The sequence below is a fragment of the Mus musculus genome, chromosome 5, assembly GCF_000001635.26.
Source record: "Mus musculus strain C57BL/6J chromosome 5, GRCm38.p6 C57BL/6J".
NCBI classification, from domain to species: domain Eukaryota; kingdom Metazoa; phylum Chordata; class Mammalia; order Rodentia; family Muridae; genus Mus; species Mus musculus.
Window position 1 is genome coordinate 72952562 of NC_000071.6, and position 27983 is coordinate 72980544.

Sequence of the window (27983 nt, forward strand, 5' to 3'; positions counted from 1 at the left end):
ATTCTCTGTGTAGCCCTGGCTGTCCTGGAACTCACTTTGGAGACCAGGCTGACCTCGAACTCAGAAATCCACCTGCCTCTGCCTCTGCCTCCCAATTGCTGGGATTAAAGGCGTGCACCACTACCGCCCAGCACTAAATTTCTTTATAATAATCTGTGTTTCTTTGCATCATGATGTTTCCCTGTTCATTTTTTTATTGCTAATTTAACCCCCCACTTTGTGTGTGTGTATGTGTGTGTGTGTGTGTGTGTGTGTGTGTGTGTGTGGTTAGTTAGACCAAGAAGGGCCTTGATGTGTCATCTCAGAGAACTAGCTCTTAGATTCTTTGATCCTATATATTGCTTTCTATTTTTCTGTTTGATTTTTATTATTTCTTGCCATTTCCTGGTTTTGAGTTGGTTTTTCCAGTTTTTTTCAAGTTGAGTCATGAAGACATGTATTCACCCTCGCCAGTGCAGACACTGGGGGCTATAGGACTGCGCTTACTGTGTCACAGAGCTCTTGCTGTGCTCCTTCTTTATTTTCATTTTGTTCAGGAATATTTTGATTTCTTCTTTGCCCCATTCATCATTCAGAAAGGAGTTGTTTATGCCATGGAAATTTTCTTGTCTATCTGGGATTCTGTGTGTTTCCTGTATCTGTATGGATATATCTTTGGAACGTTCTCTTCTATGATCTTATCACTGACCTCGTATTCTCTCATCTACACTTGTAGTTCAAAGGCTTGGTATGTTGATGCTGTCAAATATTTCCAGCGTGTTCTTTTTACGCTTGTATTTTTTAAAAAATATTCTTATTTCATCCAAATCCTCTACTTTAAGTCCTGATAGTCTTTCTTCTGTTTGATTTATTTCTTCTTCTAAGGCTTTCCCCAGAGTTTTCTAATTGGCATATTGAATTTTTCAGTTCCATCTTCATTTTAGCTTTTGTTGTGTTTCATTCTGCCTCTTCATTGCTTTCAATTTTCCAATCTTAAATTATCATTGTCATTTCATCCAGCCATGTATTTGCATTTGCTTATGCATCACTCAAGCATTGCTATGAACCTTTGGAGGGCAAAGAAGTGTGTGTTTGGGCTGGAGATATGGCTCAGTGGTTAAGAGCACTGACTGCTCTTTTGAAGGTCCTGAGTTCCATTTCCAGCAACCACATGGTGGCTCACAACCATCCCTAATGAGATCTGACGCCATCTTCTGTCTGAAGGCAGCTACAGTGGTAATAAATAAATAATAATAAAAAAGAAGTGTATGTTTGTGTCTTCTTAAATTTTTTTCAAACCCTTTGGTAAGTTTGTGGTTATTGTTTTAAATTCTGTGTTTTGGAGTTCATCTAGAGAACACTTACATAGTTCTAGTGGGTTTGAAGGAAAATGTGCTGTCTTGGCCATTCATGTTTTTGTATTTGCGATTTGAGTTGAACATGTGGACTAATTTATTTTTGTGTCTTATGCAATAATCTGGCCAATGAGCTAGGCCAGGTGAAGGTAGTGGATAACCTGTTTAATTGACCTTGCAAAGGTGGTCTCCAAACCACTGGTCTGGAGCTAGGGCTTTGGGTGTGGAGATGGCATCAGGCAGAGAGGGAAGGATGGGAGAGCCAGTCAAAGATGACTGTCCACAAAATGAGTCACCAATCTGGAGGTCAGCCCGTGGACATGAAGATGGCTACAGACAGAAGGGTAAAAAAGGGGGTGGGAAAGGAAAGAGGTTACTTTCTTATAAACATGGTTTCTGGACAAAGAGGGATCTTAGGTGGGTCTGGAACTAGGCTTGTGGATAGTTAACTGTAATGGTGAGGGTTTTGTTTTGTTTTGTTGAAAACTAGATTTATTACGTGCCTGTAATCCTAGCACTTGGAAGGCTGAGGGGGGAGGATTGGAAGTTGGAGGCTAGCGTAGGCTACATAGTGAGTTCAAGGAAAGTTTATATTACAAAGTAGAACCTTGTCTCAAAAAAACAAAACAAACCTGACCAAATCATTTCTTCTGTGACACAGATCCCCATGAAAATATCTCCTAAGAAACACACTAAATTCATGTGTGTATTCCTTGTTTCTAAGTTTTCTCCCTTTGGTTTAGTATAATAGAGTACTTTTAAAAATGTGCTAATTTTCTTGATAAGCATCTATTGTTCTTCACTAGTTTGGCATCATGTAGGACAAATTAACTTAGTATTTAGTATTTTGGTGGGGGGCTGGTTCTTAAATGTTTAAAAAATTACTTTTCTCAAATTAGTTGTGAAAAAAAGTACATTTTTTTCTTCAAGGAAAAAATTATGATGTTCCTAATGAGAGTGGTTTCCCTGACTATCTTATAAAAGTTATTCTCCAGCTCAATGGTATTCAACCTGTGGATCACAAGGGGTCGCCTAAAAACCATTGGACAACATGATATTTACATTATAATTTATAACAGTAGGAAAATTACAGTTATGAAGTAGCAGTGAAAAGAATTTTATAGTCACCACAACATGAAGAACTATGTTAAAGGGCCACAGCATTAAGAGGGTTGAGAACCGCTGGTCTATCTAGCCCGTAGTTACTGTGTATCAGGCACTTGCTGAAAGCCTAATTATTTTGTGGGGCTTAAGTTATACTTTTTTCTCCTAATGAGTTCAGTATCTAATTTTAGTTTTGGGGAGTTTTGTAAATGTAAATGGCAGAATAAAAACCAAGTCAAGGGATGTAATTATTCAGCTAATTGTACCAAATGTTTAGCTCAGTTTTTTTCTTACCAAGGTTTGATGTGTTTTTTCCTTTTCCTAAAGGTAACTTCAAAAGTTCATCAGATAGAAACCCTCCACTCAGCCCTCAGTCCTCTATAGATAGTGAGTTAAGTGCTTCAGAATTAGATGAAGATTCAATTGGATCCAACTATAAGCTAAATGATGTAACTGATGTGCAGATTCTAGCGCGGATGCAGGAAGAAAGTAAGTTTTCACTCTTCAAATTGAGATGTTTGTTATCATACAGCTTATTGCATATATTCAATTTATTATGCATTTTAAAGTGTTATGAAACACGGTAAGATAATGAATGTATAAGTGCTGCAGTAAACATTGTAGAGCCTAATGCCACGAATGTACTTGCTTTCCAATTGTGTTTTATATAAAACAGCTTTGCTGTAGGAAGGACAAGAGAGGGACGTTAGGTCAGCCAGTGGTGTTGTGCCTGTACAGTTTGTATTGGCCCTTGTCACTGTAATTACTATGTTACTCTCTATCTTAGTGTGTTTTTAATACCCTAGAAAGCCCTTTTACCTTTTCATTTACTATTCTTCCATGAAATTATAGCATCAGATACACTCTGTATGTCTTTAAGTTCAGTAAGGAGCCCCAGTGTCTAGTGTTGCCCCTGGTGTGATATGTCTTGTAAGATACATTGTAAGCTTTGTCAAGTTGTAGGTTTTAGGAAACTGCAGACTGTTCGTGCTCCATTGCATCATTCCCACCTGAGTATGACCTCCCCTAGAAAGATAGAGATTCCTTAGTCTGAAACACTAGGAACAGGGAACACCTTCCTTCTGGGATTTTTCTCTCTCTCCACTGAGTCAGTGTAGGGTCAGTAAGATGCTAGTTATTCATACACAGGAAAGAGAATGCTGCCTAATTCTGCACCTTAGAGTAAACTCAGGTTTTACTTTGAACACTGACTTCTGTGGAGAGTTCTGCAGGCTATTTTCTGTAACTTTGATGCTGTGTTTGGGTAACAAATAGTAGAAATCATAACTTTTATACTTAGTAGTTCTCTCTAAGCCGTTATGCTAGAAAATTGAAAACATCTTCCTGCCCTCCTTTTTAAAACTATGGTTTTATTCTTATAGTATGGGTCTTCTAAGATTTGTTGCAGTAGTTAAAAATTAGAATTACATATTTGAGCTGTTGCCTAAGTGCCTTTGTTGTTAGTGAGAAATGCAAAATACTATGGTGATTGTGACTTGCTTAAAGTTCTCCTTTGTTACTGGAGGCTGCATTGGCTTCTGACTTCCTTTTCTATAGCAATGTTCCCTATTGCGTTGCTGTCTTCTGTTATTGCTGTTTACTGCAAATAGTTACTTCTGTGCATCCCAGACCTACAGGGCTACACGACCCTAGCAGTTCTAAGGTTTTGGAGGGGTTGCTTGCCCTTTATTTTGTAGTTTGTGGGGAATCCACCTTGTGTTTGCTCTGTCACTGAACTCCTTTTCCAGGGATTTATGGTTTTAAAAGATACCCCGGAGCTCGCCCCTTCGATGGCAGTTTCTGTGCCTGAAGGCTTGAATCTGGCTGTACGATCCCTTTAGAGGATACCAGTAGCAAGCAGGATTTGCTGACAACATACCTAGATTCCTTCCCTCGTTATAGCTGTAACGGTTTGTATGCTAACTGCTGCACTCTGTTCAGTGTCTACATGGCTCTCCCTCAGTGCTCCTTCAGTCCGAGTTTGGGATTTTGTGTTTAAAGTAGAACTCCGTTTTGTTTTGTTTTGTTTTGTTTTGAATTTATGGCTGTACTTTGTTACTTAGACCCCCAGAGTAAGAAGTCTTAACAGTTAAGCAAACAATTTTCATTCAATGAAAAATAACTTTGGGATGTAATTTATGCAACTTTATATAGAAGAATTTTAGAAGTAGAAAGGAATTTTTCTTTATACCCTAAATTGAATTTCTCAATAATAATCATTTACTTCATTTTTAAATATTTAAATGTTTGAATATATAGTCAAAGAAATAAGTAATGCATTTGTTGTTGCTAGGTCTCCGGCAAGAATATGCAGCCAGCACCTCTCGCCGCAGCTCTGGTTCATCTTGCAATTCTACGAGGCGGGGCACTTTTAGTGATCAGGAGCTGGACGCCCAGAGCTTGGATGATGAAGATGACAGTCTGCAGCATGCAGTACACCCTGCCCTTAATAGGTTTTCTCCATCCCCACGGAATTCACCACGACCATCTCCTAAGCAGTCGCCTCGAAATTCACCTCGTTCACGGTCTCCTGCCCGGGGAATAGAATACAGTAGAGCGTCCCCACAGCCTATGATTAGCCGCTTGCAGCAGCCTCGCCTTTCCCTCCAAGGCCATCCCACAGATTTACAGACGAGCAATGTTAAAAATGAAGGTAAAACAGCAGAGCTTGGGAAAGAGGTGTCCATATTTTATTGTAAAAAGAATACATTTTCCCCGGATGGTTTTATTTCAAACAGGTAGTTATGGTCACTGTTTCATTAATGTAAACATGAGAAGAAAGTAAATTTAACTTTATGAAACTAGTTATCTCTCAGCTACTGATGTGATTCTCAAGCCCAAATGCGGGGCTAAGTGGACATGGGAATTTTTAAGAGTTTGCGTTATTTTATTCATGGAATGGCCTTTATTTGTTTAGGTTTGATTATGTAACTTACAGTTTCTTTAAGGGTGCTTTATTTCATCCATTTATAACCTCTGGGTTTGCTTTTTTTATATAATTTTCTGTTACTTCTACAGTATACAAAAAGAAATGTTTAAATATAGTATTTTACTTTGAATTATACTTAATATTTAAGTTACCTATCCAAAAGAATGGTTTGATTTTTTTTAAAAATTATTATTATTTATTTAAAATCTCATTGTTATAGAAAAACTTAGACGCAGTCTTCCAAACCTATCCCGAACATCGAGCACACAGGTTGACTCTGTGAAAAGCAGTAGAAGTGACTCCAATTTTCAAGTGCCAAATGGAGGAATACCTCGAATGCAGCCTCAGGCTTCAGCCAGTAAGTACCTTCCTTACACTCTAAAGTGTCATGCAGAAACAGAAAGGGGAAATTATAGAAACTGATTTTGTGGTGATTTAAGCCGTTGCTACAATAGGGCAAGGTAGCTCAGGTGGTCAAGGCACTTGTTGGCAAGCCTGGCCACTTTAGCTAGAAACCTTGAACTCATATGGTAGAAGAAGAAAGTTATATCTAACCTCTATACCTATACCGTGGTATATGTACCACTCCCTCCAGCCCTCCTCCACCCAGTAACTAAATATATATATTTTAAATAAAAAGTAAAGTAAAATTAAAAAGATAATATTGTAAGAAAATTCTAAAATTGCCTCAAAATATTTAATTCTAACCAGTTTGTATAACTGCATGCCACTCTGATTTCTTCCTCCTCTTGCTAAAGGTCATCTTTGTTTTGTTTTCTAGGTTTTTTTTTTGAGATAGGTCTCTCTATGTAGGCCTAGCTTTCCTGGAACTCAAAATGTAGACCAGGGTAGCCTTGAAGTCACAGAGATTCTCCTGCCTTTGTCCCCCTCTTGATGGGAGTAAAGGTCTGTGCCACCACTCCTAGTTAAGATCATCCTTTTTAATACTTAATGCTATGTCATTTAAGGCTATTAAGGAGTGTATGTTGTGCTACCATAGAAATGCTTGTATTTATTTAATATAATTCTTGTCACAAAATAAAAAGTAAAGCATTAACTACACATAAAGACTGAATAAAAGTTTTTGAAGTCTGTTTTTAAAGGGTAGGCTTTGCTTTTACTTAGAGAAGTATGCAGTCACTGTCCAAATAGTATCTTCAGTAAATAGTTTTCCTTAAAACCTCTCCCCTTTTAGACGTTCTAGAGGTAGAGGTACAGCTCAGTGCTAGTATTTAAAGAGTGTGCCTGAGGCCCTCGATTTTTATTCCCAATGCCACAGAAGTAAAACAAAATGAAAGTTTATTTTTACATATTTTAAGCCATGTAATAGCAAAAGTAATTGGTTGTTCAATAGTACAATCTATTAAATCTATAGCAGAACTGAGCTTGTGTGTTTTCTTTGCCAAACAAAAGTGTATTATAAGGATTTGTATAATTTCACTTAATATCCGCATCATGAAGTTTTTAGTTTTTATTTGATTAATCTCTATGTCTGCTGAGAATGTATTTGTATACAGTATAATATTTAATCATAGTTGTCAATTAATCCATGTTTTTAATTTGACTTGTAATACAGATTAAAATTCGAAGTAATAAATTATCAAAACCATTTTTTAAAGAATTAATGACCATTTTTAAAAAATTGTTTGGGGAATTAATTACTGAGTTAAATCTGAACTAAAGATAGAATATATGAAGTTCAGTCCTGACATAGTAGTACATGCCTTTATCCCTATCATTCAAGAGGCAGACTAGGAAGATCTCTGTGAGTTCAAATCCAGCCTGGTCTGTATAGTGAGAGCTGACTAAATTTTTATTTTTGATGACTGGATGAATATCAACCCAAGAATATGACAGGCCTTCACAAACGAAATTTTTTCAGTATTTATAATAAATGTTTGCCTTTATTTTTGACAAGAAGCATTGTGACAGGGCATTTCTACTCTAGCATGACATAGATTCCTTGAAAGATTGTTCAGTATTTTGCATTAAAAATGATGACATTTAGGGGAATAAATAGCACTGGAACATAAACTTAAATCCCAAGCAGCTTTTTCACGGAGCATTACCTAAAGTAGTAATGAGCCGACAGAAGTAATACTATGTCACAGAAAACTATGTAAGTCCTTAACAGAATGAATGTTCCAGCAGATAACACACACTCAAGAGTAGGAAGGATAATCTAATGAAACGAAAGGGGTCAATAAGGGTTACAGAGACACATGCAGCATAACAGAAGACCAAAGTCGGGCTGGAGAGATGGCTCAGCAGTTAAGAGCACTGACTGCTCTTCCAGAGGTCAATTCCCAGCAACTATATAGTGGCTCACAACGATCTGTAATGGGATCTAGTGACCTCTTCTGGTGTCACTACAGCAACACCAGAAGACAGCTACAATTTATATACATAAACTAAATAATTCTTTAAAAAAAAGACTAAAGCAATGCACAGGGTTAACTTTAAGTCAGATTGACAGAATAGAGCCTAAGTCATAGTGCGAGAATGGCTGCACATTAGCAACACCCACGTGCCGCTTAGCAACTAAGGTAGACATGAGTATATAACCAAACAAATCAAGTGGTCTGGAGAGATGGCTTTCAATTAACATTGAAACATTAATCTGGGTACATTCCCAGCATTCACATGACTATTCACAACCGTCTGTAACTCCATTCCCAGGGTATCCAGTGCCCATTTCTGGCTTCCATGAGCACCAGGTATACATGCGGTGCCTAGATGCAGGCAAAACAGCCATACATTTTTTTAAAAATGTGTTTTTTTAAATGAACTATTGGAATTACTTTTATGTAATATATATATATATATATGTATATATATATATATATATATATATATATATACACACCTGTGATTATACATCTTAATAAGTATCAGGTTAGTGTTCGAACTATGTTGAGACAGCTCCAGAATGTGAAGTCTTTAGAGATTTGTCATATCCATGGTTTATTACCAAGATATAAACATCATACAGAAATTTTTTTTTTCTTCTGAGTTTGAGACTATAATTTAAAGCTCTATAGAAAATTGTTACTCAAGATTTTTATATACCTTATTCTACTGGGCATATACTAAAATATTTTGGCTTTTTTTTAAACATAAACTTAAATTTTATTTTCTACTTACTAAAGAGTTGATAGTGTTTTTTTAAAAGGTGTTATTTGATATTAGAAACAAATTATCATCAAAGTTTTAAAAATGATTTTAAAGATAGAATTTGAACTCTGTTATCCCTGACATAGAGAACGGTAAATTTGATGTTTTTAAACCCACAAGTTAATTTGACACATGAAAATATGTTGTTTTTAGGGGCTTCTCCCTCAGTTACTTTACTGATACAATAACAACCTACAGTGTTAGTGTCCCTGCAGCCCAGTTGTAAGGAGTTGTAATCCTCACGGACGTTACACCATGCTTTTATAGCTTCTCCACACAGAGGTGGAACAACATTTGCACTTGGCCTTCTAGGATGGTGTTTGTATTTAGTTTGAATTATTAAGATCTGGATTTTTCAAAACTCTACATGATAAATCTGCAAACAACCTCCTGTGTAATAAAACTAGTTCTGCCTCGGTCTCCTTCCTTCATCCCATTACTTGGACGATTTTAGCATCCGGAAGCTTTATGGTGATAAAAGAACAAACAGATTGATGACTTAGGACTAGAATAATACATAACAAATGTCAACAGAAAATGTATATTAAACTCTTTGATAATTATCTGCTTTCTCTAGCAGTAAAATTGTCATTATACAGTTATATTATTATTGGCAGTTATGAAAAATGAGTAGGGAAAACATAATAGTTTTCCAGTTACTAATTTACTATGTGGAAAATAAATGTGCAGTTTCACAAAGTTGCATTTCTACATTTGATAAAAATTGTATTGGGATAGCATTGAAAATGTAAACGAGGAAAATACCTAATTAAAAAAAAATTGTATAGGCAGAAGAGTTGGACTATCATCCTTTGTAAAATTGGATATATACTCGTTCTTTCTTACATTCGCAGCTACAGTAACACTTACTTATAATTTAAAATGTCCACATGAGCACTGTACAAATGTATTTGGAAAATAGAGAAAAACCAGAGTATTAACAAGCTTAAAACTTAATTTTTTTGTGTGTGTGGGTTTTTTTTTTTGAGACAGGGTTTCTCAGTCACTCAGTCACTCAGGCCTCGAACTCATAAAATCGCCTGCCTCTACCTCCCAAGTGCTGGAATTAAAGGCGTATGTCACCACTGCCCGGCTTAAAACTTAATTTTAAGTATACTATGTAAAAATTTAGATTTTTTATTATACATTAATACATCAGAGTTATCTGTTTTCTTGAAGTTTTACATATTTTGATAGATAAAATATATATGTAATTGTGCTTTATGTATATAATTATATAGTACAAAGGTTTTGTAGTTTTTTACTTTGATATATGCTGTCAAAGTAGATGTAAAAGTGTATATAAAGATATAATAGCAATTTTAATATATTTTATATAGTGAATTGGTATGTTGCTTTAAATTTTTGGTTTCTAGTCTAATGTTCATTTTGTCTTAAGTAATTCTTTCTTCAGCTGTGAATGGTAAAGCTTTGGTCTCATCTGCTGGTCTGCATGAAGCTAACTTTGCCAGGCTGCTGGTTTCTACCCACTGGGCCACTTCTTTGCCTTGTTCTATGCCAGTCACTTTGTATATGCTTATTTGCTATGGCTGCATTATTGTGGATGCTGGCATTCAAATATGAGGATTATGACAGTGCTGATATATTTTCAACTTTTATATTTGTAAAATATGAGTAACTTAAAAAGTTTAAGAAAACCAGAGCATTTAAGAAACCAGAACAATTTTTTTTTCTCGTTAAAGGGAGAGGAGTTGATCAGAGGTAGAATTTTATAAAAGACAATGACTTGCTTTCTAACCTTATTAGAGAAGATTTAAGTTTAGTTTCAGAAAAATATAGGAATCACTGACTGATAAGTGAGAAAAGGAATAGGTGAAAATCTCAAGACTTTCTAGTGCTTTTTTATATCCAAAGTTTCATTACTGTTTTATAATGCCTGGAGTAGTTTTACATATATTATAGTATTGGAGCTTCACAAATACACATTTATTTTTGTAGAGAGCAGATATCCATGTAATCAAGTACATTATGCAGGCTCATATATCTAGTGTGTGACACAACTAAAACCAAACCGCTCCCTCTCATGCATAGGCCTCTTGGAAGACACTCCTGGGTGGCTCTATTAGGGCATGATCTGAGACTGAACCATAGACAATTTGCCCAACCCAGGAATAGTTTTACCCAGCATACAGACGGACTGTGACCCAGAGAGGAGGCATGAGGAACAACACCGTGCTCTGCTCTGCTCCACTCCCCAACAGAAGGATCCACGGCAGTGGACACCTGTGTAGCCAGTCTTCTGAGGTTCACAAGGAAGGGATTTCCTCTACTACCAAAGCACTGATGGTTATTCTCCAGTTTTGCATTATTTTAAAACATTAATTAAACCATATTATATGCAATAATTATATCATTGGCTGATCTAAGACTAGTAAAATATTTCAGGACGCTCAGTTTAATAAGTGATATTGGATCATTTACCTTAATCAAAAGGACTTACTTGGGACCTTTACCACTCAGCATTGACTACACCTTAGGGTGAAGGCCCATATTCTCATTGTTCTAAGTGTCTCAATTTAATTTTTAGACATATGCAAGTTTAAGAACCACTTATTTTGGCTACAGTTTTATAAAACCTTGACTGAAAAAAGTATAATTTATTTAACAAAATAAATAGTATACATTTAAATCTACATTTTTGTACACTTGGCAGTCACTTGTGTATATACCATAGTCCTAGCACACTGGGGATTTATATGTGAGAATGACTATACCACAGCCAAGGATTATATGTGAGATAGCCTCTACCATAGCCAGAGATGCTATGGAAGCAGAGGAGAGACAGCACACTCAGTATGGAGGCCTTGTGTCTTGAGTTCAACGACACTGGGACCCTCGTGATGAAAAGAGAGAAATGACTCCTGCAAGTTGACCTTGGACATATACACCATGGCATGCCTTATGTGCTTGTGCACATACTAAATCAGAATAATACTGAAAAAATAATGGCTTATAGTTTGCCAGCATATATGGTCATTTGCTTTTCTCTTATCATTATATCTGAGAGTACTTCTGTTCTTTAAATACTGGGCATTGCCAGTCTCAGTGTTGTTTACTGTTGCTTCTTCATCTATTTGGAATGCCTTCTCCAGAGCCCCACATGGCTCCTTCCCGCTCTTCATTTGATCTGTGAGCAGATGTCATCTTCAGGGAATGTTTATGGATTACCCTGTGTATAATGCAACTCCAGTCTCCTCTGCCTCCTTTCCTACTTACTTCCTTGCCTAGCAGCCATCACTATCTGGAAGCCTATGCATTTTGATTATATTTTCATTCTCTCCTTTCCTAAGTATTTCATTAGAATAAGAAAAATTCCTAGTGGACTTCTGAGTCTATTTTACCGATAGTACCTGGGAAGAATGGATGGATGGATGGGTGGGTGGATGGATGGATGGAAATACGAATAACAGAGAACATTTGTACAAATAGATAGCCAAGTAGCATTTAATGATAGTATCCTATAATTTTGTGGTTATAGGTATAAAGTAACAGATTTTTTTCCCCTAAGTCTGGAGAAATTTTTGCTTGTTTGCCTGACCATGTTTGAACATGAGCATCAAACACTATGTTGATATAGTAAGGTTTGGAATGCTGGGAAGTTAGAATTTTTTCTTCTAATTTAAAACATTTCTTGTTTTAAAAGTTGATTATCTTAGTGAGGACATAGAAATGCTTTCAACTTTTCTCTTTGATGTCCCCTTATCATCTGATGATCATTTTTTTATGCCCTACTTAGATAGTCTTGTAGGAATAGAACCTTGGCATTTTTGTTGTTTCTATTTTTTTCTTTTGGACATAACTCATTAGAGTATAGAAAGTGTTTCTGACCAGTAGAATGGCAGTTTAGAGGCACTTCATTACGTGACTGGAATAGAACAGGGTAACTTTGAATTACAGTAGTTGGCACCATTTCACCCTGAGCATCTCTTATGTCCCAATTTTGGAAGTTTTAGTATAGTTAATAGACCAGAAGTTTGAGAGTGACTTTAGCAGCCCTCGCTGATCATGTTACAAAGCAGGTGTCCTACACATACACACACACACACACACACACACACACACACACCAGACATGTTGCCTGGGATATACATTAGTTGGTTTTTACAGCAAGATAATACTAAACACAGTAACGATGCCAGCTTGTGATAGGATCCCCTGGTTCTGAGTTTTCTTCTCCTTTTTGAGAATGGAAATTACTGTTTGATTTTGGAGCAATTCATCTACCAATAATTGCTTTGCCAAAATGTGTGGGTTTTTTCCTTTTTTGCATTGAACAAGTACTGTGTGTTGTGTTTATTTCTATTGTATTTTCTATGCTGTGTGCTTGTGTGCACCACTTTGACCCTTGTGCTTTTATTCTCTGCATCTATAGCATGTTTGCTGGTGGCTTGTTTTCTCTTTGATATTCCAGCCAATTGACATAGTAGAGGTTTTTTATCTACAAAAAACCCTAGCTCTAAAAATATGCAATGGCACTAAGATTTCTGCCCCTTTTCTTTTCCATCTTAATGCACGGAGCATCACTTGAAAATTCCTGAGCTTCTAGAATTCTAATGTTCTGCCTCATGGTTTCTATTCCTTGGTAACTTTTAAATCTGTATTAAGTGTTTAGGTTTACAGAAGGTGTAGCCTTTATCTTGTACTTCCCAGCAAATATTACACTTCCTTGTTTCTCAACAGCTTCTCAAAGGCTGAAAAGTTTGCCTCGTACTTCCCTCAAAGCCAAACAGTTGCTTCCAACTTCATCTACAAAAAGAGGTAACTACGGCCTCTTGTTGACCTTAAACTTGAGCAAGTGGTGCAGATAGATCTCACGCCTCTGCATTTCTGAGTCAGTGATGCCTGGGGCACATTTCAAGTTGTGGTTTTTTTTTTTTCTTCATAAAATAATGCAAATTAATTCCCTGTTGTATGGATAATAGTGGAAGAAACCTATTTTCTTCAGAGGTATGTATTGAATTGTTCTGAAAGAATTAAGGGATAATTTATAATTTTCTCTACTAATTTAAAATCAAAGATTATTGTTTTAAATTAATGGAAATTGGACAGATGGGTACTATAAATGTCACACGTCCTATCTGTTAATGCTGTTTCCTTGTCTTGGTCTTTGGGTTTATTTATTTTTGGCATGAGGTGGAACACTTTTGAATTATACACTGATTGAAGTTAAAACACAAGTTTTAATGTTAAGTGACTCCATTTGGAAGATCTGTGATACAGCGGTAGCTTTTGTAAGAACTCAGTGCTGAAGAAGTAAGTACCTGAAGGTTGGGCGCTAATGCTAGACGAGATTGGTTCTGAACAATTGAGTATATTGGTAGGTCGAGGACAAAGAATTGAGAGAAACAGTGACACAGGGTAGACCAGCTGTCCTGAGAGTGAACAGATGCCGCCAAGAGTGGGACAGAACAGAGGCAGAGAGCAGGAAGAGCCCTGTGAGAGTAAGGGAAACTTGAGGAAAGGGAAATTTTGATGTTTAATTTGCTTTTTTTTTTTTTTAATGTGGTTAATATGACTGCAAAACATAATATCCTTCCTGTTGTTGGTTTTTGGTTTTTTTAGACAGGTTTCTCTATGTAGTCTTAACTGTAGACCAGGCTGGCTTTGAACTCAAAGAAATCCACCTGCCTCTGCCTCCTGAGTGCTGATAAAGACAAAACACATATTCTCCCTCAGACGTAAATCCTAGCTTTTGTATTTTTTAAAAGATTTATTTATGTATGTATACAAGTCCCTTGTCTGCTTCTATGCATGCACACCAGAAGAGGACACTGAATTGTGAGCTGCCACATTGCTGGGTTGAATTCAGGATCTTTGGAAGAACAGCCAAGTGCTCTTAACTGCTGGGCCATCTCCAGCCCATATACTTTTAAGTAGGTTTAAGTGTGTGAGCAGTGATTTACTGTGTGATTGTAAGTGATTCGTTTACAATGTAAAGAGAATCTGTAGGAAAGAGAATAGTCAAATGGCAGCATGCTGTTTGTACTAAATGCTTGCTTATGTACTAAATGTTAGGTACTCACAGACACCTCCCTCCCTTGGTACCACAGTCAGGGATCACACACTGCATAGGGCTTGTTCTGTAGAACAAACGGAGATGGTTTGGGGTTTATAAAAAGGGATCCTATTATCTAAAACTTCACAAAAAAGAATGTAAAGCATAATTATAATACATTCTCCAGTCCTGCAACAAAGAATATTTACATCATGATAATATAAACACAATTCATATTTAAGCAACATTTACAATATAGCTTTATTGGCAGAAAGGGACTCCTAGGAGGTTGAGGTAAGGAATAGCAAAAACGTTATATCATGTTTAATCTCTGAGATAGCCAGTAGGTAAAATCTAAAAATGATGGCTGGAGACAGAGCTCGGGAATGAACAGCACTTGCTGGTTGGTCTTCCAGAGGACCTGAGCTCAGCTCCCAGCACCCAGCATGTGTGTAGGTGGCTCACAAATTCCTGTCAACTCTGGAGATCTAGTTCATTCATTTGGCATCTACAGGTGCATATACACATGCATACCTCCACACAAACACAATTAGTTTAAAAAATAAAAAGAAACCTTTTATAAAAAATGAAAACTGTTTGGTTTAAACTGATGATGTACACATATTACTAGAAGTACAGAGGTAACTATGAAAGAGGGCACTAAATAGTTTGAGACCACGAATCCCCTTGCATATTGAAGTACTTGTTACAAAAGCTAAATTTTGAAATCAGCCTGTCCACAGTATATGCTTGGATATTTGGATATATCAGAATGTGGCCTCAAATAAGCCAATTATACAGCTCATTAAAAGAATGAAATCCCATGATTTTTGACAATATGGATGGTTCTTAAGGCTATTATGTTATATGTAATGAACCAGACACAGAGACTATTTTAGTGATCTTGCTAACACTCATTCGCAAAACCACCTTATAGTAGAAAGTGAAGTGGATATTGGAGATGAAGAATAGAAGCAAAGAAGTAGATGGGGATTGCCAGGGGGACAGAGTGTAAACAAACAGGAAAAAACCAGTTGTACTCTTTGTAGTAGGAAGAAATATATATGTCACAAATATGTATTGCTTTGTGTGGTTTTGCATTTTTAAAGATTTACTCTGTGTTTATTCATTTTAGAAGATAATTCCTTTGACCAAATTTCTAAAGGGGTTGCATTCTTTTTGTGAGTCCAAGTCAAGCTGCAAACTACCGACTTGGTGAGGAACTCCAGTCTTCTGGTGGATAGTAGAATCCCTGCGTCTGTCTTTACTCGTCTTTACCTGGGAAAGGAGAAGTCTGTGTGTGAGCTGTGGGGATTTCTTGTTTTGTTTTTATCTTACTTAGTAATCCATGCTTCTGTGTGTGTGGTGGAAGTTGTGTTCGTGGAAGTTGTCATTACACCCTTTCTCCATATTAGCTTAGCTGCATGTGCTGTTACACACCTGTAACCCCAACACTCGGAAGGTGGAGGCAGAAGGATGTGCGTTCAAGGCCAGCCTGACAATACAGCACCTGCCTCGCATGCCCCTGGCACTGGAGTTCATGTCGTGGGTTCAGTCTCCAGCACTGTACAGTCCAGTACTGATTCATTACTGATGATCCTGACACACAGATACCTCTCAGGTCTGCAGTCAAAGCCCACGGCACCAAGAGAAGCCCCTTCTCTTTCTTTAAGTGCTGATCATCAGGGATAAAACCAGTGCCGCCCTTTCTCACAGCTCCATTCAGGTTGACGGTGGTACCTGCTGTTCTTTCTTTTCTGCCTAAAAGTGCTTTCTAACATTTCTTTGAGTGGAAGAATGAACAACAAATTCTCTCCAGTTTTTATTACTGCTGTTGCTTTGGATTGGAGGGTTTTGGGGATTTGTTTTTGTTGTTGTTTTGTTTTTTGTTTGTTTTTGTTTCTGCTGTTCTTAAACATATTTATATTGAGTTTAAAAGTTATTTGTATGAATGTAGAAGTAGGGCAGCTTTTTAACTTATGTACTGTGTGTGCGTGCGCACCCGACTGCAGAGGTGTCTGCAGAGGTTAGGTACATCATCCCCAGGAACTGGAGTTCCAGGCAGTTGTGAGATGATGAATATGTGTTCTGAGAATCAAGCCTGCATCCATTGCAAGAGCAGTGAACATTCTTAGCTGCTGAGCCGTCTCACCAGCCTCTCAGGCAGGCATGTTTAGTGATGTTATTCTGTTAGTTTTATGTGTTTCTGTTGAGAAGTCTGATATTTTAACTACTCTTCCCTCTCTCTCAAGATTTAACTATCCTTATGTGTAAGTGTTTGCCCACATGTATGTCTGTTTACCATGTACCTGCCTGGTTCCTTTGGAGTCCTAAAAAGGATGCTGGATCCATTGGGACTAGATAATGTGATCCACCATGTGGGTACTGGTAATTGAACCCATGTATTCTGGAAGAGCAACCAGAGCTCTTTCCCACTGAGCCATCTCTCTAGCCCTTCTATCTTATTTACATTTTATTTTATGTACATGGATGTTTTGCCTACATGTATGTATGTACACTGTGTGCATGTCTGGTACCCACGCAAGCCAGAAGAGGGTTCTAGATCCATTGGAACCGAGGTTAAGGACAGCTGTAGACAGCCATGTTGCACCTGAGAACTGAACTCAGAACTGCAAGAACGGCAAGTGTTCTTAACTGTTGAGCCATCTCCTTGCTATCCCATTTTTGCTGTTTTAAAAATTGTTTGTTGGAAGACCTTTTGTGTCAACACTCTCAAAGCTCATATGCACTCAGAGACTGAGACGGCATGCACAGGGTCTGCGCATGCCTATGCATGTCCTCCACATAGATAGTTTAGCCTTCAGTTTAGTGGGTTATTTGTTGTTTTGTTTTGTTTCCATTAATTTATTTCTTCACTTTACATCCTGATCCAAGTCTCCCTCCACCCAGTCTCCCCTCACATGGCCCTTCCCTCCCGCTCCCCTCTGAGAAGGGGGAAGTTCCCCCTGGCTTCCAACCCACCCTGGCACATTCAAGTCACTGCAGGACTAGACACATCCTCTCCCACTAAGGCCTGAGGCCAGACAAGGCAGCTCAGTTTAGGGGAGCAGGATCCACAGGCAGGCATCAGAGTCAAGGTTAGCCCTTGGTCCAGTTGTTGAGGAACCTGCTATATATATGTGCGGGGTGGGAGAGGGCTGTCCTAGGTTCAGTCCTTGTGTGTTCTTTAGTTGGTGGTTCAGTCTGTGGAAGCCCCAAGGGTCCAGTTTAGTTAACTCTGTTGGTCTTCTCATGGGGTTCCTATCCCCTCTGGGTTCCTCAGTCCTTCCCCAGCTCTTCCATAGACTTCCCGAGCTCTGTCTAATGTTTGGCTGTGGGTGTCTGCATCAGTTTCTGTCAGCTGCTGGATGGAGCCTCTTAAAGGACAATTTTGCTAGGTTCCTGTCTGCAACTGTAACAGTCTCATTACTAGTGTCAGGGATTGGTGCTTGCTCATGGGATGGGTCTCAAGTTGGGTCAGTCATTGGTTGGCCATTCCCTTAGTCTCTGTTTCTTCTTTGTTACTACACTTCTCGTAGACAAGGCAAATTTTGGGTCCAAGGTATTGTGGATGGGTTAGTGTTCTTGTCCCTCTACTGGGAATTCTGCCTGGCTACAGGAGGCCATATCAAGCGTTGGGAGTCTCAGCTAGAGTCACCCTGAGAGACTTCCTGGAGCCTCCCCCATCCCAGGTCTCTGGCATGTCCTAGAGATGCCCCAACCCCATTTCCATTCACTCTCTCGGACCTCTCTCCCAGTCTCTCTACACCCATTCCCCGTGTGTGTGTGTGTGTGTGTGTGTGTGTGTGTGTGTGTGTGGCGCACGCCCACACACACACACACAATCCCCTTCCTATCTCCTCTTCCACCCCAGTTTAGTGTTTTTAATGGGATTCCCGAGTATGTGAACAAGTAGGTCTCTGATTCTTGTGCCCTCTCTTGGGCTCTTGTGTTGTCCAATATAATGGTTTTGTTTTATAAAATATAGGTTGTTTTTTTTTAATCTCTTAGAAGCCTGGTTTTTTTTCTTTTTAAAGAGTTTTTTTTTATTCCTACAAAGAAAAATATGGAATGATTCAAGACTTTGCTCAGGGGCCATGCTAATCTATTTTCCAATTTTAGTATGTGTGCTGCAAAATTGAACACAGAATCCTTTTCTACTGAGAGGCAGGGAGTGGATCCATATAAGAGGAGGAGAGGGAGGGGAAACTAATTAGGATACATTGTATGAGAAGAAAATAAAAGAGAAAAGTTATTTGTTGGTTCTCGGAAACTTGACTATACTGTTCCTAGTTTGGAGTTCCTGCATTTTCCTGTCTTACCCTCCTTAGGAAGGGGGAGGGGTATTTGGTTGGTTGGCTTTTCCACTTAAGTTGTCATTTTAGTTTCTGTATGCGATTATATGTGTGCACGTGCCGAAGCATGATCGTGGAGGCAGAGGAGACTGTGAGGAGTCAGTCCTCTCCTTCCCCCGTGGGCGCCAGCATCAGACAGATCATCAGGCTTGGCCTCTCCTCCTTCAAACGAGCTGTGTGAGTGAGCTTATGGTTTTATCCAATGGCCTTGTGCAGTCATCCAGTCTCTCCCGAGTTCTTGGACTAGGGTACATATAGTAAAAGCTCTTCGTGCTGGCTCGCAGTTAGGTCACAGAGGCCTTTTAGGAGTCGTCGTAACTGCTCTGTGCTGCGGGTGGGACCATGCTCAGTGCTAAGCTGCTCTTCTTCTGCATCTCAGCTGTTATTGACCCTAACAGAGGAGAGCGCTGCTCTAAGTTCTTTATCTTTAAAACCTCCATGTGCTTTTCCAGGAAACCTATTTCTCCTCATCCCATTTAAACTGTGTGTACCTTTGAGCCTAGGTAAGAGTCCGTGTGATATCCCTCCTGCTGGTTCAGGCATCAATTTCTCTGGACATAGGTGCTTCCTGGCCTGCCTTCCTGTTTTCTTGTTCCTTGGTGTGTTTCATGATTATGCAGTGGATGGCAGACAGTGTGGAAGTTTACATCTTTCTGTGATGGATATTGTTAATCTTCTTTTAAATATTGTTGGAGTTTATTAAGTAATTGTATTTCTTACAAATCAGTTTAAACCTTCATAGTAGAAATGGATTATTTTCTCAGAGACCAGCTTCTAACAACTTTCGGTTTGTCCACCTACTATACTTAAAAACAGTGACAGGCTGTGGTTAAATGAATGAGTATGTTCTAATGTAACCCTATTCACAAACACAGTGTATTTACCCCCATGGACAGCAGCTGTGGACACAGTTATTCAGAAGTTTCTTTTATAAGTTTTGTTAGAGGAGATTTGTGGCATCCTTTTTTTCTAGCACTAGGTGTCCCATCCCATGTAGGTGTCATTCCCTCCCCACCCTCTAGTTAAGGCTTGATTGTTTTAGAGTATCTCCAGGCTGCTTTGACATCTCTTTGATTTGGCAAGGACTCTCCCATAGCTGGTTGAAACTCAGGAACAGCACTTTGTGTGAGCTCTGCCGGCTGTTCAATTTACAGGGCTGCACTCCTTTGTCCACATGCACGGAATTTCATTCTGGATATACTCAGCCCAGTGTTTAGCTGAAGGTTCAGCCAGACCCCAAGCCGAGTTCTGAAGGTCTTCTAAGCAGCTCTCTCCTCTAAAACACAGTATCTCTCAGATTTCTGATTTCGTCTTTTCTGCTCACCAAAATAAGGTTGGCCTGCTTGATATACACTCTGCTGAAAGAATGTGTTCAGAAGAACAACAAAAAGCCCCAGGGCTTCAGAACTGGTTCGTTTCATATCAGACTCTCAGACCCAACATTCCAAACACCCTTCCTGCAAAATCACTGCACTGAATGGCTAAGTACTTTTCTAAACATTTCATGGACCGTCCAGGCTTAGAGGAGTCTAGTAGCAGGCTGATCTCCTTTCAGTCCTATTCAAGCTTGGTTTCAGGCTGGCTTCTCTGGCTTTTCATCTTAGAGCTTCCAGTCAGTGTTGGCAGGGAGGGTGTGGCTGAGCAGGCAGAGCCGCTTACATCCCCAACCCCCATGGATGAGTTAGCGCCATCTACATTCAGAGCTGTGTCCCTGCCTTGTTCGATCCTCTGTGGAAACACTCTCACAAACACACTAGCAGTCTGCTTCACTAACCATAAGCACGGGATGCAGTGAGCTTGATAATCAGAACTGATCACCTCTTTTCTGCCCTCCATTACTACAGTAGACTTGCTGTGCTCTGCTGTACAGATGGGTTACAGAAGTGGAGCAAACAGAATAGTATAAGATGGCCCACGCCTGTGCCTCAAGCTTTCTCGCGACTGCACCCTCCTGAAACGAAGGCAGTTGATGGAGAATAATGTTAGCTTTCTGCCTCTGCTCCACACACACCCTCCACCCTGCCTTATCCCCAAGGTCCTGTGAAGGCTATCCATGGCCTTCTGAGGACACTTAAAACCCTTTCAGAGGAGACATATTCAAACAAGAAGCAGAAAAGGGTGAGCATGCACCCCAAGAGATCTAAACTTCATCTCAGAGGGACCTATTACAATAATAAAATGTATTTGAATCCTGTCTTCTCTGAGAAAGCAATGAAGATTGGACATTTCATTGTATCTATCTGGCATTTGTTTAATATAAACACATATTTCATAGTAGACTTGGCATTCTGTGACTTCATAGGCCTTTTGATAGGCTCCTGGAGTGCACACACATGTGTGTCAGAACAACTTTGAGGAAGTGTCTCCTTTGCCATGGATTTCAGGGATCCAGATCAGGTTGTCAAGTGTGTGGCATGCACTGTTGTGCACTGAGTTATCTTGGTGCTTCTGGAGCTGACTTTTATAATAGTAATAACTGTTAATTCCTGACCTCTAGTTACACCATGATAAGTAGCTTTGAGACTCTAGTCATTAGATTTTTATTCACATGTATATCCAACCCTTACGTTGACCTTTAGAATGTCCTCGTGTGGGCCTACTTAGTTCCTACAGTGAGACATAATCCTGGGTGACTAAAGTTACTGATAATTGTGTTATCCGTGCATACAACACATGGAGGCAATGGTATGGTGGGAAGGTCAGAGGACAGCTTTGTCAAGTCCTACCTTTATGTTGGTGCCTTAGATTGACCTTGGATCTCTAAGTATACATGGCAAGCACCTTTTACCACTGAGCCGTCTTCCTGGTCCCTGTGGTGCTGCACTCGCACCCCCTTCCTCTTGGGGGATCCAGGGTACCCTGGTTAATGTACTTCTTTCAGAGACATTTTGTCACCCTCTGAGGTAACCTTTTTTCTGTTAGCCCAGAAAGGTTCTTTATTTGAGGCTCATACTATAGATCTCCTAGTGCTCGGTCATCGTGGGTAACAAACAGTGCTTTGACTGGTACTTGGTTCCCTCCGAAAACACTGGCTTTCCTTTGCTGTTCCGCATACAGTACCTTCTCCAGGCAAATTCCGCTCCCCTGCAGCACCGTCTCCATTGGCTCTTCGGCAACCAGTGAAAGCGTTTAGTAACCATGGCTCTGGTTCTGGTAGCCAAGAAACTACCCAGTTCACACAAACCACCTCCTCACCTGGGCCTCCTGTGGTGCAGAACTCAGCCCCAGCAAACCCTTCCAGCAATATCAACAGTGCCACTCTAACCAGACCTGCAGGGACAACTGCAATGAGGAGTGGCCTGCCCCGGCCAAGCGCCCCTTCTGCGGGGGGCATCCCAGTGCCTCGCAGCAAGCTTGTACAGCCTGTTCGAAGGTAAGTGTAAATGTTGTACTCGGCACGACAAGTCTATGAAAAGGAGCAACCTGCAGTCAGTCCTGTCTGCATCCAGTTGTCAGTGTGGAGGGTCTAGTGGGTCCCACCATGTTAGTCCATTGCCTCCTTGTTCTGAAAAAGTCTTCATTTGGACATTATACAACCTTGGTGCAGATGCCCAAATGCCTAACATGATGAAGTACCTCAGGCAGCTCCTAGGACTGAATGGTTAGTCACTTGTTTTGGTTGTGATAGGTTAAGAACAACAATAAAGATAATGTAAGCACAGGGCGGTTAAGAAAGTACTTGCTGTGCTCCCTGTTTAAACCAGTGCACCTCAGAATTGTCTCCAAGTTTTCCATAAATGTACAGATCCACCTTCTACCCCAGAGATTCTGAGCCCCATTTTGTTGTTTAATCTTGGAATGCTTCTGATCCCAAGAAGGTTATGAGCATACCCACATGGTCTCGGCCCTTCAGGAAAAGGCTTAGCACTGTTGCTAAGTTAGACGTCAGCTATAGCTAAACTTTCTTTTAAAAGTTCCAATCTTGTATTTACACTGTGTATGCCTCTACATACGTCATCTTCATACAGACATTTCACATTTCCAGGCTCGGTAGGAGAACACGGTGGCTTTGTGCGCTGTGTGCTTCTCACCATGTCTAACTGTCACAGCAATAAGTACTCTACTTTTTACAGGACTGTGTGAAGTTTAGTAATTCCCTGCGGACATACAACTAGTAAGAGTGTCAGTTACAATTTGTCTGACATCAAACGCTTTCCTTATCCAGTGCCCCACACTGCCTGCCAGTCTGTGGCGGGAACTCTGAGTCACTCTGTCCCATTCGTCCTCTCACCATACAACAGGAGATCGGCTATTTGTGTGTTAGGACTTTTCTTTCCTCTTGTGTTAATTCCACAGGCATATTAACAAAAACAGGTTCGAGGACTCAGCTTGTCTGTAGTAACATTCAAAAGTTTTAAAGTTGCCAAGCAAGTAAAGGTTGTTCAATAGTTGTTTAGAGCTTAGTGGTTCCCTGAATACCCTGGTGGGACACTGTGCCACCTGAAAAATACTGAAGACATGTAACAAATCGTATGGTAGCATTCTGTACAGACATAAAAAGTCATAAAATTCTTTCATTTCAGATCATTGCCAGCTCCTAAAAGTTATGGTAGCATGAAAGATGACAGTTGGAAAGACGGCTGTTACTGACCAGCAGAGATGAGGACACAGATGTCCACAGCTTCATGGACACCGTCACCAAACTGAAACCAACTTTTATATGCAGACTCTTCAGATGAGACTCTTGGGGTTTGCAAACTCCCAGCCTCTCTGTCTTAATAGCACAACTGACGGAGACGAGGAAGCAGCACTTTAAAGCCACGTGACATCAGATGTATTTGGTAATCATGCAGTCACTCTCCATGGGCTCCTTAGCTTGTTCACTAGAAACACGGTTCATTTTATTATTTGACAGAGGCCAATATCTGGGCAAATACCTACTGGATGCCAAAGAGAAATGCCCATTTGTAAAGAGAGTACATGGGAAGATGGTGAACCTAGGCTATCCAAAACCTCACGTTCAACCTACTTTACTGTACAAATAGTATCAATAAATATTGTGTTAACAAGAACTAATATTCTGACTAATTAAATTGTTTTATTAGTCCTTCAGGATACAGTAAATTATAAAGATTGGGAGAGAGGAAAGAAGGGCCTGAGCTAAAGACTTCAAACATGCTTCTACCTATGTTTAGGGAAGTTTTATACAGTACTTTTGCAGGCTCATTGGGAAAACTATCTTATGTTTTAAACATAGCTCACACGTAGCCATGTCCAACTGGTGTCACAGGGCACGCCCACACCTTGCATCAACATCACAGACTTGTGTGTACTTGTTTTTGATTGCCAGAAGGGCTCACTGTCAGTTACAGTCTTTCTAACTGTCTAGTTCCTGGCTCAGGAAAGACGGCCTTTGCTGTTGAAGCCACCTTACTCACATGCTGTTTCTGTCACACAACTAAAAGATCTCGTTTCCATTCCCAGGTTTCTATGATATGATGTGTCTTTGTTCTTGACAAAATAACACCTCAGCACTTACAACCTGGAATAAAACCATGTCACAGGAGGAGGGGAAATCTATGCACTGAACTATAAAATCTCTGGTGATGACAGTTGTATTGTTGCTCGTGATCGGCAGAATGCTCTATTATGTGGGAGTCGATCCACTTTAAACTGAATTACTGTATGAAGTATCTTTTTAAAATACTGTCCCCTTTAACTTAGATTCTGCCTTACATCAGCGTTTTCATGGTTTGTAACAAGTCATCCGACTCTACTTTGCTGAGTACTTGCTTTCTAATGGCATATGTGTGTATATACCCCTTGAAATCAGCTGGTTTATTTCTATCGGATTATTAGCAAACTATAACTCTAGCTGACTTCTCATTTTTTATAATGAGGTCTGTTTTTTAAATACTTAATCTAGACAGTTTTAAATATTGGCAGTTGGGTCACATAAAGGTGGGGATTTGAACTCATTTCCTGTAAGTAGAGGTGTTCTGTAAGGTGCAAGTAGAAATGCAGAGAGAAAGGGAAGGAAAGTTTCCCGCTCAGGAAAGCATGAGTTAATAACAGAGACCCAGTCTGCCACTGCTGACGCTGGACCAGCAGCAGGGAGACATAGAGCTCGCTAGCACAAACAGCGCCAGTGCCAGTGCCGGAACTAGAGTGTAGAGTGAAAGACCTTGTGTCCTTGCATTGGAAGGGATGAGAGGGAAAGGAGGGGCTCACGGTTATCCATAATGATGAACTAAAAAACTGTTGTTTTTCCAAGAAAGATGGAACGTATACTTTGGTGCGGTGTGTCTCATAAATGACAAAGGAGTAGCCGCTGTCTCTGTAGAGTCACATGTGCACACAGCAAGCAGGTCTCTGTTCAGTGTAACAGTTGAAAAGAAATAATAAATGCTGCAATCTAATAATTTAAAAGAACTTTAATGAACCATCTATTACATTTTTTAAGTTAGATAATCAGTTTCAAAAGGAATATTCAGGTTATTTAACATTGTTTTTAAATGGCTGTATCAGAAAAAATATCTATTTTTTTTTAATTAAACTATTTCATCACTTGTTTAAAAATGTATTTTGGATCTGAGTTTGGTGATATTATTTCAGCTGCTGCTGTACTACCACAGATTATTGGCTTTTAGTTTCCTAAAGAGAAAAATTGCCTTCTTACTAGAAAGCCTTTGTGTATTGCCGGTTTTTCTGTTTGGGAAAATCTAAGGATTTACTGTGGTTAGTAGTACAGAAGAAATGTGGATTTGATGAACTAGTGCCTATGATTTTAACTTATGTTTGATATATAGTAGTAGGGTTATAAATGTTGATTATTTTGTGCCAACAGCCCAGAATTGTCACTTGTATGTCAGCAGAAGCTATGACCTCTGCTTCCAAAGTTATTTAATTTTCTCAGTGTTTGGATGTTATTTTTTGTAAGTGTGTTAATAAAAGTGTAAAGAATTGGAAAAATATAAATATTCTTAACTCAAGCATTTGCTGAATCATTTTTCTACAAAACTTGTTTGTATAAAACTCTCTGAAGAGTTGACTTTTCTCAGTTTTCATACCCTGGAAATCACATTTTGTAAAACTGGGGACCATTCATAAATGTCAGATACTTTTTTAAATTATCTCAGAACATCACTTTTATATATAGATATAAAAAATTTTTTTGAAAGCAAAGAAGATTAAATACATATGTGGCCCAGATGTTTGTATACCTCTAGGATGATCTAGACTATGTATGTTCAGATTGACGTAACTCACTGTACAGGTGTCCGGTTTTGACAGTATGATGCATGGTCCTTTTAGATCACATGAAGTTTGATTTGCAAACATTTCTATAGCTGAACTTGTAATATGTGGTTGCCTCCTTAATAAACAGCCTGACCATAATGTTTATTATTAAATCTATATTTATCTTCCAAGTGTTTTATTAATTTCTGGATATGGCAAGATTTCTTCTCTCCCCCAGCCCCATTACCTACAGTTGGTCTTCGTAACTTTCTCAGTTGGTTTTTTAAAGCACACACAGACCCAAGTCTCGCTGCCCTTCAGATCCTGACCCGCAGCTGGGCTGGGTCACTACAGTCACTCTCCTCCTTTCATAGTTGAGTCATTTGGAGCCATCACAGTTAACTTGATGGTTGGTTTGTTCTTGGAGGTTTTTCATCTGCTCTGAATTGCTATGTAGCTAGAAAGTCTATAAAACAGGAGGTATTACCTAAAGGTTTCCAACAGGGAACCTCCATGCATTCTTTATTTATTTATCTATTTTAGATTTATTTATTTTATTTTCATGAGTATACTGTGGCTGTCTTCAGACACACCAGAAGAGGGCATTGAATCCCATTACAGATGGTTGTGAGCTACCATGTGGTTTTGGGGATTTGAACTCAGGACCTTAACCGCTGAGCCATCTCTCCGCCCCCTTCCATGCATTCTTAAGCCACATGCTGCTTTTAGGTGATCGTGCGGCTCTTTTATGTTTGGAACGACTGAGACCTGTGCTTGTCAATGTGCTCTGCTTGTTCCATAGGCGATGAGATGCTCACACCTGCATCTTACTGATGATGACACACAAAATGATACCGTACATTGGAGTTCTTCTCTCAAGACAGCTGAAGACTTAAAGAACAACTTGAATAATAATTGTCAGTATACTTTGGTCAGTTATGAATGAGAAGTGTGTCTAAGCCATGTATATCTCCACTGAAACACTTGCTGTATTAATGTTCATTTGGAAGCCGTCTGACGTAGCAAATCCGCCATCCTAGTACTAAAGCAGGAGAAGTAGGAGTTTGGGGCCAACCTGATCAGTGTTAGCGATGACTGCACAGTTTAAGGAGCACTCTGACTGCAGTTTAAAATAGTCCTGAGCAGACGTACAGGCGGGCTAAGTAAGACAGCAGCCAGATTTACTACAACTTACTAAGACTGTGAACTACACATGAATTCAAGCCAATTCTCATATACTTTAGATCACCTTAGGAAAGATTGGTCAACGTTTATCAAACTATAGCTAAGGGGGCCTAAATTCAGTTCTGCACATGAAGGAATTTTATAATCAGCAGTAATGTACATCTCAAAATAACTAAAGGTATTTTGAATATTCTTACCACAAGAAAATTGTAAAAATATTAAATATTGTCTTAAATTATTAACAGGCATCAAAACGCAAGTTCTCAATATTTATAACTGCCAATTATGAATAAATTGTGATCCAATAATAAGTGGATTACAATAAAAATTTTTACTATTTAAATATTAATATTTAATATATACCTGTTGCTTTAAGAAATAAACAGAAAGCGATAATTATGACAAATGATTGCCTACAGTTCTACAATTCAGAAATTAGAAGACTAGGGTGAGTCAGAAAGGCAAATCAGTTACGCTGGTATTCAATTCGGCCTTGGAAGTCTGAGGCTGTTTTCTGTCTGACACTGACATCAGTCGTGCTTGCCAGTTAACTTTCTGGGCTCCGGAATCATTGAAAACTGTTCTAAGTTGCGTAGACTTCTGGTGAGACAGATGTGCTTCCAGAAACAATATACAGGTGTTTATGTAATGTTCATTTTCCTGGCTGCTTATTGAATCTTGATTTAACCAGACCCAGGCTCCAAGCC

General features: G+C 39.2%; 1 protein-coding gene across 3 annotated transcripts in view; it reads left to right on the forward strand.

The window, feature by feature from the left end:
• The window catches only part of Slain2 (SLAIN motif family, member 2), a 64480-nt gene extending 38200 nt beyond the window's left edge, over positions 1-26280 (forward strand). Inside the window, exons 4-9 of one of the 3 annotated variants that reach the window (NM_153567.3) lie at positions 2766-2927; positions 4732-5091; positions 5588-5725; positions 13243-13320; positions 21970-22285; positions 23436-26280. In NM_153567.3, the coding sequence (NP_705795.2) occupies positions 2766-2927; positions 4732-5091; positions 5588-5725; positions 13243-13320; positions 21970-22285; positions 23436-23502 (1121 nt within the window). In that variant the 3' untranslated portion in view covers positions 23503-26280. The remainder of the gene's footprint in view (positions 1-2765; positions 2928-4731; positions 5092-5587; positions 5726-13242; positions 13321-21969; positions 22286-23435) is intronic. The other 2 variants (XM_006504171.2, NM_001113423.2) reach the window with 2 other exon arrangements.
• Positions 26281-27983: the final 1703 nt, after the last annotated feature.